Raw genomic sequence first — 16,113 nt, forward strand, 5'->3', positions numbered from 1 at the left:
TCTCTATGTAGTTTTTCTCTTCTTAGTGGTATCATTAAAATAATTGGAGATTGTTTTCCATTGTTTATAAATGGACTGCTATTATCTATTCATTTATGACAAGGTGACAGTATTTACTTATCTAGTTTGCAGATAGGCACTACATAATCTGTTTCTTGTGTTTATTTGAAAAGGTGTTCCAGGTTGGAGGAAGGCTCCAAGTCTCCTATTTTCTAGGTCAGGGAGATGCAGCAAGAAGAAAAAGGTTGTGCTGTCTCATGGAACAGCTGAGCACATGCAGCAGGCACAGGGATGTGGGGCAGGTAGAAAAGAAAGAGAATCCAGCAAGTGGGAGGGTTTTTATAAGAAGGTGAGACTGGGAAACTGCTGAGGAGATAGATATGTTGCTGGGCCTCACAGGGACACAGGGGAGACTGTATAGTCTGCTGAAACACAGAAAGTAGTTAATCCATTGAACTGAAAACATAAAAAGAGCCATCCTGTCAACATTTATAGGGGGCAAGTGCAGATGTGTTTATAAATCCTTATAATTTCTCTACTGTGAAGATGCATTTAGGAACCCTGATCATTCCTCTGCTGTCTCCAAGACAATTAAAAACAATTAAAGAGTTAATTGTTCTGTTTTATAACCTGTTTTGTATCTGTTTTTGAGATCCTTTGCCTTTTTAATATCTTTACAGAACTCCGTTTAGAGAAAGTGCTGGAAGACCTACCTCAAAGCTATGACTAACTTGATACATAATTATCAACTCAAAAACTTGCCCCGGAGCCATTCTTACAAGTAACCTTTTAGTTACACACACGGGGCAAGGTCTCTGGCTCCTCTACCGACCCCAGTCTATCCTAAAATCCCCCCAGGAGCCAGAAGCTCTGAGGCCAGCCAGAGCGGACATTGGCAGCGCTGGCGATTGCCCTGGTGGCAGCCACAGCCTGCATGGCAAATGGTGCATCGGCAAACATGCCCGGACAGGCTGTCCGTGGGCAGTCTGCAAACTGCCTGTGGTGCTGAGTGTGCCGTACGTGTGGTCATCCCGGGTACAGGCCTGGGGCTGCTTGTGTGTCATGCTCATGCTGACTTGGAAACTAAAACAGCGTTGGCAAAATTTGATTGAAGGCACAGATCGTTCTTGGGACATCCCAGAATAACTGGGGATGCTGCAACTCGATGAAACATTCCCTCAAACGGCAGCCTGACTTGCAGGGAAGCAAACATCAGGGTTTGCTGTGCAGGTGTCGGTATCCTGCTGCTTGTCCCGGTGTCCTCGTGTCCGGCACACGGCGGGGACATCCCTGGGGTCAGCAGCACGAGCCTCCAGCTGGCGACAGGGTCACTGTCTCCAGCGGCCGCAGAGGCCCTCGGAGCTCGGAGTGTCTCTGCGCCCGCTGGGCCACCAGCGGTAACGGAGGAGGAGTCCCGAGGGCGATCGGGTCCCCTCGCAGGGGTGAGGCAGTGCTCGCTCCGCAACGCCGGCGGCCCGCCGGGGCCGAGGCCGCATCTCCCGCCGCCTCGCCCGGCGCCCAGCGCGGGACCCGCGGGGCCGGCCCGGGCCGTGCCGGGCGATCACGGGGCCGCGGCGGGGCCGGGCGGGGGCGGCGCCCCGTCCTTGCCTGGGAAAGCGGCGGTGACGGCCGGCGCTGGCGGGGCTGGTGCGCAGGCGGGGAAGCTGCGCGCCGCGGTCGGAAGGGAGGGGAGCGGAGGAAGGGAAGGGACGGGAAGGGGTGGCCGCGCCGGGCACAGCATGGCTGCCAAGGTAAGGCACCGCCGCCGGCGGGCGGGGAGGCGGCGGGCGGCGCGGGCGGCGGCGGGGAAGGGGCCGCGGCGGGGCGGCTGCCGGGCTTGACCTCGGGCCTGTCCTTGGTGAAACCCGGCGGTGGCGCCTCCTCCTCCTCGCGGCTCGGCGGCCCCGGGGGAGCCGGGGCTGGGCTACGGGCGGCCCCCCCAGCCGGCGGGGCTGGTGCCGGCGCGGCAGGGTCCGCACCTGCCCTCGCCGGGAGCAGCGGCCTGCGCTCTGCCTGCGCTGCACCATCGGCGGCAATGACACTGCGCGGCCGCTCTGCCCGTGCCGGTGCCCGTCCCGCCGTGCCCCTGCCGGTCCCGGTGCCAGTGCCGGTGCTGGCTTGAACCCACACTGCCCCGCCGCCGGGAACCCGCGCCCCGGCCCGGCCGCGGCTCCGCCGAGCGCTGTTTGGCCCGGCAGTGCCTCAGTGAGAGCCCCGCCGGGCGCATAGTTACACAATGTAGAGGCGCATAAATATACGCGCACACACATGTTACACACGCACACGTTTTTGGGGAGGATGCAGCGGGTCCTCGGGACACTGGCTGGTGGGTCCGGGAGTGGGCACAGATGTTGGCCCTGTCCTGCTTGCAGGCCTTAGCGCCGTAGTCCCTTTTTGCTTTTTCTCCCATTTTGGCCATATATACCCGTTTTTACCTTCTCTTTCCACATTTGATTATAATTTTCAACCCTTTTCACTACTCAGTGCTCTCCTGTCAGGCTGATACCTGCTATTTAGGTTTTTTTGCTGATCAGAAGGATAAATTAATTGAAATACTTTAATTAATTGCCTAGTAATACACTTTCATCCCAGAAAAAAAAAATAGCTATTATCTGGATCAAGGCCATATCTAATGGCAGATAAAATTATATGTAGTGTTGGCATTTCACAACAACTACTTCTGTTACGTTTCATTTTTGAATACTGAGACTTTAAAAAGAACTTACTCCATGTACTTCTTTTGTTGACATCTGTGATGAAGCATACACTGAGGAAACATCAGAAAACAAAGCATCCTCAAACAACTCAATGCAGCACATGTGCCTGGTCTGGCTGGATTTGTATGCTCCTTTATTTCAGTGAGTCCATGGCAGAGCTGCTCCTGTCAGCACCTTCCTCAGTATGAACTTAGGTTATCTGAACAGCATGCTGTTTTAATAAATTGAGCAGTATATGATTCGTCATTGCAAGGATATATGAAACAATCATCCCCAGATCTTGCGTTTACTATTTGTAAATCTCAGCTGTCCTGTCTAGCTTTTTTTTTATTTTTGATTGCCCACCGTTCCATACACACAGCATATCAGTTACATCTTACCAAACTATTGGTGTTTAAAGACTTCCATTCACTGAATTTATAAACGTGTTACTTACTTTTTCCTCTCCAAGCAGTAGTTCATAATTGGCAATCTATTTGAATCCATACTAGTCACATACACTTTAAAAATACTGTATATATAGTTAGTGTTTGTCTAATCAGGTAAACATGCATGGTCCGTTCTACACATTTGCATGGTGTCCTTTTTCTCTTAGTGAGGTTTATTACACAGTTCATATCTCCAAAATCTACACAAGCATGTGTTGGAAAGACTCAACACTTAACGAGACACTGAACTGAATATTGTACATTTTGGGTGACATCAGGCTTGGCAGAGAGATATCCAATAAAAAGAATAATGGCTTAATCCTAGCATTATGAGCAACCTTGGTGCATTGCAAAACATAGATACAGCACTTTGTGCCACAGGGTGTACAGTCCTCACATAGGGGCTGTACACCTAAGAAGGCTTCCCTTTGCAAGCTTAGATGTGTTTTGAGTGACTTATGTTAAAAAAAAAACCAAACAACAAAAAACTGGGAGCAGCTAGAATGGATCAATTATTATGTTACCTTGTGAGGCCTCAAGGCGCTTTTGTCTTCTTGAGTTGAAACAGTTGCTGTTAAACACAGGTGAATTTCTATTTTTATTGAGATCAGTAGCAAAATGCAAGTAGCATTTCTGCTCTAACAGTAACATCTGAGCTTAGGTTCTGCAAGCACACATATGAATAACTTTGCCACGGAAAGAGCTTCTGGGCCTGAAGTTACTCACATGTGCTTGCAGGCATGGGCCTTGATTTGTGTTCTAACTTCCTCACTGATGCATCTCAGTAATATTTGCCTTTTTCACCTCAGCCAAACAATGGACTGGTGAGTCAAATGCTTTTTCTAAAATTTCTTCAGTACCTTTTCCTTGCCAGTATCCTGCATGACTGCTTCCTTTAATTTTTTAATTATACCCTTTTGGCCATATGAGTATTTGGGATTGAATGTAATTGGTCTTCGCTTGCAGGATTTCAAATGTTGACATTTTAAGCAGATTCTAGGAATTCAATCTGTCGAAAGGAAAAGACAAATGGGATACTGTTAAGGCTGCGTAGTTAAGCACTCAGGTATCAAGAAATGGGCATTACAGTCCCACTTAATTTTCTTTATTGTATATTACTCGATGTTTTGCAACTTATACAATGTTTCAACAATGTATGTTGCACATCAGTGTCTTTTCTTAAACTTTGAAAAAATTTTCTGAAAATGTTTTGGGAAAACTCGGCTGTAAATTGTATTCACACAAATTACCAGTGAAAACCGCAGGTGAGATTTTCCAGTTGATTATTACCCCATTGGTAACTAAATTACCATCCTAGGTGCTGGCTTCTATTTCTGCATTGTGCAAAAAATAGGCTATGTGGAACATCTTTATGACAACGCATGTACAAAGCACCAATGTTTTATATACTGTGTCATGCTTATTTCTTCATTTTGAGTGTTTAACAATGCAATCACAATGTTGTTTTTCTGCCCTTTAGCCAGATAGTTCTAAAGAGAAGTTACACAGTCTAGCTAATGCCCCTTGCTTGGTGTGTATTTTTCAGCAAAATTAAATGTTTGTGTTGAGTGACTGTCAGTTACCCTTGATCCCTATACTGCTACACAGTTCTGGACATAACTGTTGTCTCATGCATGTGCAAATTGTGACTTGCTGTCTTTTTAAAGTCCTACTGCTTGGTAAAATATAAACATATTTTCAGTGGGAAGTTCTGACATACTTCTCTGTGAGACTTCTTTCTGTAGCTGATTTTGCCTGTGCTATTGTGCTACTTTGTCTGTTCAACTTAAGGTCAGAAGCTTATTTTTGTAATGGGAGCTAGTATATATAATATTTTTAAACTGTATTTCATAACCACTAAGCTGCATTCAAAACAGTTAAAAATTGCATTAATGAAAATTCCAAACTCAAATAATTTTGTGAGATAAATCAAAGCCTAGAAAACTGTAAAAACAGTGGGCCTAGCACGGAAGCACTTGAACACCATTAAACTTCATCTATGCTATGAATAGCATGTGAGTAAATTTCAGCACTTGTACTGAACTGCATAGTAATGATACAAGAGTTAATTTTTAAATACTGTGGAGTATCTCTCTACTTGTGATGTAATTGGTTTTTTCGTGTGCGTGTGTGAACTTTTATCCGTTGGACATATACTGGTTGCCTGTATTACCCAGATTTAAAATTGTTGTCTTATGTATAAAGTGAACATAAATATTGCATGCTAAAAAAGCTTGTAAAATGGCTGTTCAAGTGAAGGCATGAACCTTATATCAGTACCTGGTGAGACTATTTGCATGCTTTAATTTTATGTGCATGCATAAGTCTTTCGAAGAACAAGTGCCTGACTGTCTGAAATATGTACATAATGTAACACAAAGAGATTTGTTGCTGACTTATATGACAATATTTGGGATAGTTCTAATGCAAGGTAAAGAAAATTTATTTTGCAGTTTTCATGTATTTAACAGGTTTTTTTTAATTTTCTTTCCTCTTGTGTTTTTCTGGAACTGTTTACTATGGAAGCTGTATCAGTGGAGTTACATGTTCTTTCTAGTTACTGCCATATTTACCTCTAAAATCCTAAACCGTGCCATATCAAAAACAGTTAATCCCAATCACAGGCTCCTTGTATGCCTTGGTGTTATTATAGTCAGACATTTCCCGCTGAACACCCCAGTCCTGCAATATGCATCACCTTGGCTGAATTAATTGGAGTTGCCTCAGGCCCTGACTGTACAAGCCTTTTTATTTGCAGAAGTGATCCAGTGCTTGCACTCGGTGATGTGAATTAGTGAGGTTTGGATAAGCGATGGTTGAAATGCAGACATCATGGCAACGCAAGTCTAAGTGAACATAATTCCAAACAGTGCCGAAACTATCGGATGCTGGTGCAACCATACTGTTTTGATTATTTTGCTGTCATGCACACCCAGCATGATCATACATCATGCAGCTCCATTGAACCTGTTCGTTCAGCTCCTTCTCCCATGCTTCTCTCCCCTGTGCTAGCAGTAGGGTGGGATGTGCCTGGGAACAGACGGGATTCGCTCTTCTTGCCCTCAGTGATGCCATTCTTCCCTTCCTCCATCAAAATGGAAGAGAAGAATTGCATTGCATAGCGTATGAATTTGTTATGGGCTACTGTGTCCATGAAAGGAATGGAGTCCCTTGTGGACAGGCTCCAGCCACTCTTTGAGAAACGTGGTTGGTGAGTAAGGAGAGGTCCACCTCTGTTTACCTGAAGCACAACTGAGTTTGTGTACTTAATAGTACATGATTTAATACCATCATAGCACTTAATGGTACTGTGGTAATTTTTTGGATGTGATATCACTAAGTAATATCCACATGGAAAGTCCTGTTGCTAGTCTGTACAGGTCCAGTGGTGCTTGCTGATGTGTAGTTATATTTTGGAATTGTGCAGAAGTATGTAAATTCTTAAACACTATATGTATCATGAGACTCTTCTTTCCACTTTCCCCCTCAGAAAAAACATGTATTTATGCTGCTTATGATTTATTACTGCATCTTGATACCTTAAGAGAGCAGCATTTGCCTGATAGAGGAACATTGAATTTGTATGAGCGCTGATAACTTAAAACCTTCTCTAAGTGCAAAGTAGCATGAATGATGACTGCAGCTGAAATAGAGGAGAAACCAAATAATTTACTCCCCTTTGCTGTCCTCCCTGCCATTGTTTATGTGTTTAGTTTCATTTGGTTTCTTTTACTACTTAAGTCTTTGCTTATGACATTTACTCTTAGGAGGAATGCTTCAGTCCTAGTCTCACAAGACACACAGCAGTTTACAGGGCCAACTGGCAAGAATAATCCTAGGAAAGGCACTCATGGAGGGACTCTGCCATGGAAGAAGTCCATACAGCTCTCTTCTACAGTGAACACTGAATTACCCCGAAAAGGAGCTTTATTACACTGGGGTTTTTGTTTCAATTGAATTTATCTGTTTCTTTGTACTACTGTTTCCTCCCTACCCCCCACCTTTCTTTCTCAGAGCAAGGTGAGGGCTAGGGGAGGTGATGAACGAGGTTGCTGTATGTCTTCAGTGTGTTAGAGAGGTACTGATGGCATCACATGTTGCAACTACCACTTGTTTTAACAAGTTTTTGAAACTTGCTCTTTTCTGTTATGTTGTCCCTGTAAGAGGAATTGCAGGGTGACTTTGCTTCATGTACGCCCTAGGAGAGTGCTACTAGACCTGGTAGTTATGTGTACGTCTTGTCTCTCGTGATGCCTGCTGAAAAGTATTTAAAGTTACCTGGATCTTACCAAGTCAGGAAATGAATTCCTCTTTCCATGCAGCTTTGGGTACCAGGAGGTTAGAGAAGCATTTCCAAATGTGCTTCAAGCAATATGTTAAAGGCACTGCTCACGCTGTAATGTGCAGAAGCTTACAGCTCTGAATGGTAACAATGTGTCTTCTGACCACCGTGTTTAGGCCAATGTTTATTTTATTTATCTATGTTGTCCCAGGAGTATGACAAGGAGGTACGTGATACTGTATTTCCTGGAAGATGGCATGAATGTGCTGCTTCATTTTTGCTTTTTATCTATTGCCACTGCTTTGGCTGTAGAATGGCTTTATCATACTGAATAGAGCCTGTATGTTTGTATGGTGCCAAACCTAAACTTGCATAAGGCCTCTGTGCACTACTTGACTTTACTAATAATGCTGTTTTCCTTCAACTACAACACAATCTTCAGAAAGAGCAACTGATGTTTTATGGTGCTAGATAACTATGGCTAGTAAAATGTGAGGTTGCATATTTTCTGGTGCATTTTCTTTCTGGAAGGTATTTGTATTTCAGTCATTTGCAGGGAGACAAAGAGGTCCTTATAAAAATACTCTATATTCAATTGCTTTGGAGTAAAGCAATTTCAACTGAAGCTGTGTGAAAACACTTAAAGGAACACTGCAAATGCATTTTTCATAAATTTTTCAAATAATGTCATGCTATTTACAAGTTCTTAGAAACATGTAATTGCAATTATATTCTTTACCAAAAATGTTACTTGACCTGCACAAAATCCAGCATGTTAAAGGATGAAATTGCTCTTAAGGAATGGGTTGTTGGCATTTTTCTTTTTCTCTGAAGAGGAAAAAAAGAAATATTTGAGAGAGAGAGGGGAAATAAATGCTTGTACACTAAACTGTAGAGAAGGAACAGAAGAAATACAGCTTGTTGCAGGACTAATCACATTCCTCTTGTTGGATACTTGTGAGGTCCCTAATGTCAGCTGCTGGATTCATATACTTATAATGTTTTGCATGCCCAGGCAGCCTGCAAGAAGTGTTTTTTATTGCTGACCAGTAAGGTCCACTCTTTGGATCCTTGGAGATCTGCCTTGCACTCTGGCTTACTCTTGGCCATGTGAAAACCTGAACCTACAATTTTAGGCAAAGGTGACTTTTTGGTGCTCTTTAAATTAACATCTACATCCACTTGACTTTGGAAGTAGAATTAGGAAACCTACTTGAGGTGTCAGGAATAGGTACCACAACAGCCGGTGTGCTGACTGGAGGGCATCTAAGGCAGCCAGTGGGAAATTAAAAGATAGGAATGTCCCAGAAGGACCTTCAAACAGCAAGGTTTGCACCTCTGTTTCAGGCAGGACTGTTGTGTAGTCACAACACAATACAAGGACTGGGAGGACAGACAAGTGGGCCAGAACCTGATTCAGTTTCTAGCAATTAGGGTACCCAGCTGGGAGGGGGGACATTTGGATTCTCTGTTGCCAGCGATGTTGATGCATTTTGCATGAATGATACCTCCACCTGCCACAGTTTTGGAGGGTTGCTGTGCTTGATGCTTACTACAGTTGTGCCAATGCACATTAGACATGTTGCATGTGTGGTTGCTGGGCTGGAGCTGGGGTGCAGGGTCAGCATATCTGAAATGTCTCTACATGCTCAGGCAGGGCTGTGGCAGTGCTGGGTGTGCACCTTGGTGAAACTTCTGGAATCCTGAAAACCTTAAATTGCATGTGACTTTCTGCTCATGTATGGAATGGTTTTTGCATCATGCTGTGACTGAGGTAGTGGAGAATGCTAATGGATCTGACCCTCAAAGTGGGTCAAAGTGGAGTTTGGAAATACACAAACACATGTTTTATTTGTAGAGAGCACACTGAGATTGGCAGACCTGTGCCCAGACAGCCAAACCTTTTAAAATTTAAAATCTTCTTAGTATCATCACTACTTCCATAGTTTTAGGAGCTTATTGGTTCTTTTTTGGAGTCCAAGGCTAGGCTAGACCAGATCTCTGTGACTGGGTCTTTGCCTGTTTTGCCTTCCTAATACCGTGCTGTTTGTCTTTCTTCTCTGATGCCAGGGCTGAACTCGGTGTAGCTGTTCTTTTGGTTAGGTTGGTGTGGAGAGGTAGCTGTTTGTTTCCTGAACTGCCAGGTCACTGCATTTTTTAAAAGCCAGTGGTAGCCATGAAGCTGTGATTTGACTTGGATAATTCAGTAGTAATGTAAGGGTGCTGGGTTGAATTATAGGGGATAACTGAGTTAGCAAAAAGTGACAGCTTTTTTTTTTTTTTTAAATATTAGTTTTGTTTCTTTAAATCAGATCAGTTCTCTAATATGGTTCACAGCAAAGCAGCTTAAAGAGTTATGTGGATGTCTCTGAGCACAGAAATACATTAGGCTAGAAACCTGCAGAGGGTTTTGTATGACCACTGTAGGACTATTTACTGCCTTGCATTTATAGATACTTTTGCATTTTCCACTTCTCAGCAGAAAAATGAGAAGGCAGGGTTTTTTTACCAAAATTAGCTCTATACTTGGGTATCAGGCAGTTTTGTTTGTTGTCAGCCCTTCATGCTTGATTCATGCTGGGATAGCCATCCCATGGGCAGGACTTTTTTCCTAAAGGTAGGAGCCATGGTACAAGAATATAGCCATGGGGATATAACTGTAAGTATTACATAGGCAAAACTGTGAGGTTGTCATAGAACTAATTGTTCAACTAATTATCCACTAGTTATTTAAATGCCAGTGGGCAATAGTTTAAATGTTCAGAAGAGAGAAAGTGAAAAATGGACCTGAAATATCAAGAAAACTTTGTCATTGTTTTCCTTTTAAGTATTTATACTCAACTCTTTGAAAGTGTTTTGTCCCATTTTCTCTATATGTTCCAGGAACTGGACTGATTTCTTTTTAAAAGAAATTTTCCAAGAAAGCAGAAATAAAAAATCAGACTACCCTTGTGAATGGTTTGTAGTGTTGTGTTGTTTTTGTTTTAAAAAGATGTTTCTCTGATTGGCTTATTTATATATTCAAATGTGAACTGACTTTGCTGTAGAAGGAGTGACTGACTCTTGTGTTAGGCAAGTTTATAGTTGTATTTGCCTTAATTATTCTCTCTGGTTCCTACATGTTTTTCTAACACTGCTGATCAGTCCTAGCTCAACACCACACACAGAAGATGACTGCGGTCTTACTCTGTAGGAGTCAGGCAGCTGATGAAATCCTAACTCTCAGAAATGAAATTCTAACTCTTCAGAAATGTGAGAAATTAAAGGGGGATGACCTTAGTGCTGAAGGTGAAGAAACCTTGAGTGCCATGCAGTAATTTGTGGTTTCGGTAGTTTTTGAATCATTGATACATGTGTGAATTGTTAAGCACTGTGACATTTTATGAATTATCCATATCAAAACGTATAGAGATCAAAATTAAAAACCTAGTTACAGAGAGATTTCACGTTTGCGTTTGAGGTTACTGTTGCCTTTATGACTATGACTTCCACATGACCTCAGTCTTGTTCCTCATCATCCAGTCCACCTTAGCATAAATAACTTTGGGTTGTCTCTTCAGCAGAAGACCCAGTCTCAAAGACTTTGGGTCAGAGCTGGAGGGAGCTTCCTCTGCGAACAGATACCTGAGACCTTTTATGGGAGTTATCATTGTGTTGGTTTTTTGTTGTTTTGGTTTGTTTCCCCCTCCCCCCCCCTCCCCCGATATCATATTTGGAAAACTTGGCCAATCTGAGTTTATTGTAATAAATAGTGATTGTGATTGCTTTAGTTATTCTAAAATACTTTTCCATTCTTAAGTGACAATTTTTCTTTGCTCTTCGCTCAGCCTGTCTTATCTCCTTAGTCTTTCCACATTTTTGGCATTCATACTGTTAATATTTTAGATGGCTGTGATTGCAATGAATAGGACAGATAACCTCTCTTGAAACTATTAATTCTTTATTACAGACTGTCCTTATGACAGGTGAAGAGTTCCCAGCCATATTAGTGCTGTTTAAAATATTACTACTTCTCTTTGATTAAAACCAGGTGCAAATAATGAAAAAAAGGTGTTAACACAGCATCATATTGCATACTGCTGGATTAAAGAAATTTGTTTTAATGTGGAGTGAGACACACAAACATGTGTCTTTATTGAGACCTGTAGGATCATCTCTTTTGTAAAGTGCAGTGCTTCACAGAAAGCAGATAAAGACTGTACTGCTCCAGCACCTCTCTTGGGTATCTGGGACAGACTGTCTGACAGCAAAACAGACTGATCAGGGAGGCAAATTTGATATACTGATATACAAATTTGATATACAAAAATGATATACTGTAATTTGAAGAAGAATCTTTTAGAAATTGACTTTTTTGAAGCACATTAAGTGCTTTTTGACCAGCATAATTTGCTAAAAGCTGCCAGAATACAGAATTAAATTTACCTGCTAAGGTCTAAGTTTTGGTGAGCCAGCGATGATAGTCCTAGAGTTGTAGTTATCTGTAGAACTATTGTTATATTATATTGAGATTAGCCACAGATTATATAGCTGGAACTTGCTTGTGTCTTCTGTTCAAAATAGAAATATCAAGAGAATACTTTTACTTGAAGAGTATTAGCATGTAGTCTTTAAGTTATTTTCCAGTCTTCAAGTCTCATTGTAAATCAGTCCCATGTGAAGATAATATACTCTTAAATTCTTGAAGTCTGTTTTTTAAAAAAAATTCCATCAGTATGAAAATTTCAAGGCTTTTAAATGCTATTTTTGCATTGATGGGACCCTATCAGAAGAGTAATACATGTGCTTTTTACAACTATGATTGTTATGGCCTTGATGATTAGGGCAATTGAAGAATTGGAAAGAGTAACCTTAATTCCAAAGCTGGAATACAGAAGAAGGTGTTGTGTAGCTAGATGACTACAGTTATTTGCCAGCTTTATAAATAGGTAGAAGCAGACCTTGTTTTCCCTCCTCCTTCAGATGTCTTTATGTAATTAGTGTTCTGAAGTATTAAAACCATGGCTGTTGAACAGCTGTAAAGCAAATTTAAAATATAACATTTCTGAGCAGTTGTGGAACTGCACAGGGAGGGAAGTGTGGGGGATCAAAGTCTTAGTATTTCTTATATAGTTGAACAAATTTCTTAGACTAAAAACTTTAAGAAAAGAATGAGAACAGTGATTTGATGTATTTGAATTGCATTTATCATTTCCCCAATAGAGTTTATTCTTTCTCCTTCTATTTTTGACACTATGATCTTGTTGGTACTTCCTTTGTAATTGAAATTGATTTACCGGACTTCAAATTGTTATGTAAAATGTCATTGATCACAGATTTTTCCAGCTCCATGTGCTATTTTGTATTTATCTTTTCACATTTTTCAGTCTCTGATATTTTTTCACTGAGGATTTAAAAATGTTCTTTCCTGGAGCCAACCTTCATTTCTATCTGAGAAATGAAGTTTAAACTTAACAGGAAATGGAAGGTTCAAAGAAGGCACTGTGGCAGGTTGGAGTCTTTTTTTAGTGCTAGCTTTGCAAGGAGATGAGAAGAGAAAAATAACTACCACTGTCTATCCTTTGTTTTTCTTTCTGACATTGCGTACTGGGAAAAATGCCTGTAGGTTTCAGGATATGGAAGGGCACACATTTTTCTACCTTCTTCCTGATAGTGTTTGCATACTGCCTAAAAGTGCACTCAGTTGACAGGGGAGGATGCTTTCACAAGGATGATCCTAAGCCAGATGCCAATCATCCAGCTAGTAGGAGGAAGAAATTCTAATTGTCTTTATATTTAAGTTGCTGTTTCTTATCCCAACTTACCTGAACTCTCTCAGCCAGTAGAATCATCATTTATTTGAGGTTTTGGGGTTTTGCCTCAGCCAACGGATATTTGATTCTGGGAAGTTACCAGATGTGCCCACTTCATCAGAGTAAAGCAGTAAATTAGAATGGTATTAAAGGAATAAATTAGAGAAAATTATTCAGTGTTGGACTAGCTTGAGTGCCATCTGACTACATCTTTCATCAAAGACTGATAGATGTTAATCAAAATGCAGGTAACATCTCCAAAACATAAAGGGCTGTCAGTGGGATCATGACACAAACATTCTTTGTCTGTGCATGCAGCTCTGGTTTAGAGGTGTGTGTTCAAATGTGTGTGCGTATCGTTTCCAACACTGAGAAATGAAATCTCCCCCTTTAATACCTCTTAGTACTTTTGTGTGTTTGTGGTGTTGCTTTGCATCTTTTCTGCAGGTCTTTTATGCCAGATGCCCACTACATCTACTTGGTCAAGTGTGGGCCTGGTATGTGCTCTTAACTGGGGGAAGAGAGACTAGGATGTTGCCCCATATCAGTAGCAAGGCAGGAGTCTCCCTGCTTAAAGGACTTAATTGAAAAGTATATTCTGCAGAAGAAGTCAAGCATTATCATCTGTCCTTTGTTATGGGACTTCCCTGTCACATCCATCAATTGCATGACCTGGTATATAGATCTTAATTTAGGATAGAAAAGATCTGAAAATTTGTATTTCTGAACAAACAGCTGTTAGTTACTATTGTCATTTTCTGTGCCTTGGAAATACAATCTATTTCCACTCTTCCCTGGATCCTTGGCTACTAAAACCTCTTGGTCACGTATTTTATTATTGTAGGTCTTTATCATGTTTGACAACTACTATTTGATGAAACATCACTCATTTAACAGATCTTTGACAGAAGAAACCTTTAAGTGAGGCACTGAGTATGAAAAGCCATTAGAAAAACCACAGTATGTAAAAATACTGTGTCTGCCTGATTCCTGCTCTCAGCCCATTGTGCAGTCTGAACCTGACTGGAGAAATCTTCACGTGTTTAGGGGAAGAAATTTTTGAATAATTTCACATTTCCATTAAAATAGTTTTTGTCACTGACATCAAGTCAGCCTTCCTCCTTCCTGTCACTTCACCTGTCTAAGACTGCTTGCCATTGTGTGTCAGTCTAACTGGAAACTACTTGCTAAAGATCATGAATTAGTCCCATGTTGATGCTGTTCAAAAGGAAGAAAAACATGGCAACAACAAACTTTCTGCAATTGCTTTTGCTCTGTTAACAGACCTAGATCAATCTGCATCTTTTCTTTCAAGACTGACTGGTATTAAGCAGCAGGTTCAGTCTTTTCTGCATTGTGAACATTATACTACAAAAGTTTTGAGCTTCTCAGAGTAAAGAAAATGATAGTGACTGTAAAACTCTTGCAATTTGCTTTTGGTTTTCCATAGCATGTAACATACAGCTTCAGTATCTCAATTGTGAGAATAGCCCAAACCAGAATACTTAAGTCTCAAGTGTGTAAACATTCAACCCAAATCCTGTATAATTGAAATGGCACTTAGTAGTTCCTTATTCTGTGTGCCTTTGACAAGTCAAGGATAGTAAACCAGCTTTTTCCCTTTTTCTTGTGGATGTGTGGGGAGAGAAGGAGGGAAAGAGGGCACTGAACTTTTGAAGATGATGGAAGGAGCTTAACAAAGTATTCACAGAAAGACTGCCAAATTCACTTATTTTCCTTCAATGTTTTTAGGAAGTTTTATACAGATTATGTGCCTACAGTTCTTATGAGGCTTTTGAAAGCCTGGGGGTACTACTTTGTGTTGTCCGTGACCCACAGTTTGATCAAACAAAGGGTTTATAATAAATACCAGTGTGAGGTGTCCTGGCTTTTCTGTTCGTTGGAGGCTTTCTGGGCTGGTTGTGAAAGCTTTGAGGTGTAACCACTGATTGATAACTCAGCATATTCTTGAGGTGAAGCATTAATTTTTTGCATTTCAAAATGCTGGATCAACTGATCAGAAAGAAGTTTTTGGAACTTTACTATGGTTTTGACAGTTGATGCTAAAAAGTAGAGTACTGTGGAACAGCAGACATACTGTTCTGAATTAGTTTAGTCATGTTAGGGTGCTGACATCAGCCCAAATGCCCAAGGAACGAAATGGAAGAGCTCCTGGTTAATGAGACATTGAAAGAATAGTGGCAGAATTTCTCTAATATCTTAAACTCTGCTCTGTGTTTGTTTAATCTGGTATTTTTAGATTTTAGTTTGACTACAATGTGCCGAAAGAAAATGGAAATTCCTTTCTTGGGAAAAAAAAAAGATTTTAAATCTGTTTTCCCCTCTTCTAACGATGCCTGCCTGAAAGTAATTTAAGGATTTTTTTTTTTTAAATTCCTATCTTTAATAAAAATGTTCAGTTTGACATCATTATTATTTCCACTGCAACCAAGTGATCTCACAAAAATATTCTGAGGGCAATGCAGCAGAAGTAAATTTACTGTTTTAATGAAACAGTTATTGCTTTATGCAAGTATCTATCATAAAATAGACTTACGGATGAGAAGCCAAAATCATTCAAGCTAAAATCAGAATCATTTGTAATTAAAATGTATTAAAATGCTGAAAATATTTCCACAGTTTCTTAAGGAGATTAGAAAGTTTGAGTTATTGTTGTCAGATATCTTACAGCTTCTGTAAATTATGGAGAACTATTGTGAACTCTTTAACAATCTTGACTGGATTGCATCAAGTCATTGGTAGATCATCATGGCCGGGCTTCGCCAACGAAGATTTGGGGAGGGCTCTACCCACGTTTGTTACAAACGTGTTGGTGGCTAAAAAGGCCAATACGAGATAGACACGTCCGGTTGCCAAAGGCACAGCAGAAAGAC

The 16,113-nt window shown here is 41.1% G+C and overlaps 1 protein-coding gene across 3 annotated transcripts in view; it reads left to right on the forward strand.

Moving 5' to 3' along the window:
* Positions 1-1,675: 1,675 nt before the first annotated feature.
* Positions 1,676-16,113, forward strand: part of SLC25A13 (solute carrier family 25 member 13) — a 101,729-nt gene continuing 87,291 nt past the window's right edge. Inside the window, exons 1-3 of one of the 3 annotated variants that reach the window (XM_027749162.2) lie at positions 1,725-1,751; positions 3,955-3,969; positions 7,639-7,653. In XM_027749162.2, coding sequence (XP_027604963.1) covers positions 1,740-1,751; positions 3,955-3,969; positions 7,639-7,653 — 42 coding nt within the window. In that variant the 5' untranslated portion in view covers positions 1,725-1,739. Of the gene's footprint in view, positions 1,752-3,954; positions 3,970-7,638; positions 7,654-16,113 lie in introns of all 3 variants that reach the window. The other 2 variants (XM_027749163.2, XM_027749164.2) reach the window with 2 other exon arrangements.

Source organism: Pipra filicauda, unplaced genomic scaffold (assembly GCF_003945595.2).
Source record: "Pipra filicauda isolate LSUMZ 115617 unplaced genomic scaffold, ASM394559v2 scaffold66_size7647185_pilon, whole genome shotgun sequence".
In the NCBI taxonomy this organism is placed as follows: domain Eukaryota; kingdom Metazoa; phylum Chordata; class Aves; order Passeriformes; family Pipridae; genus Pipra; species Pipra filicauda.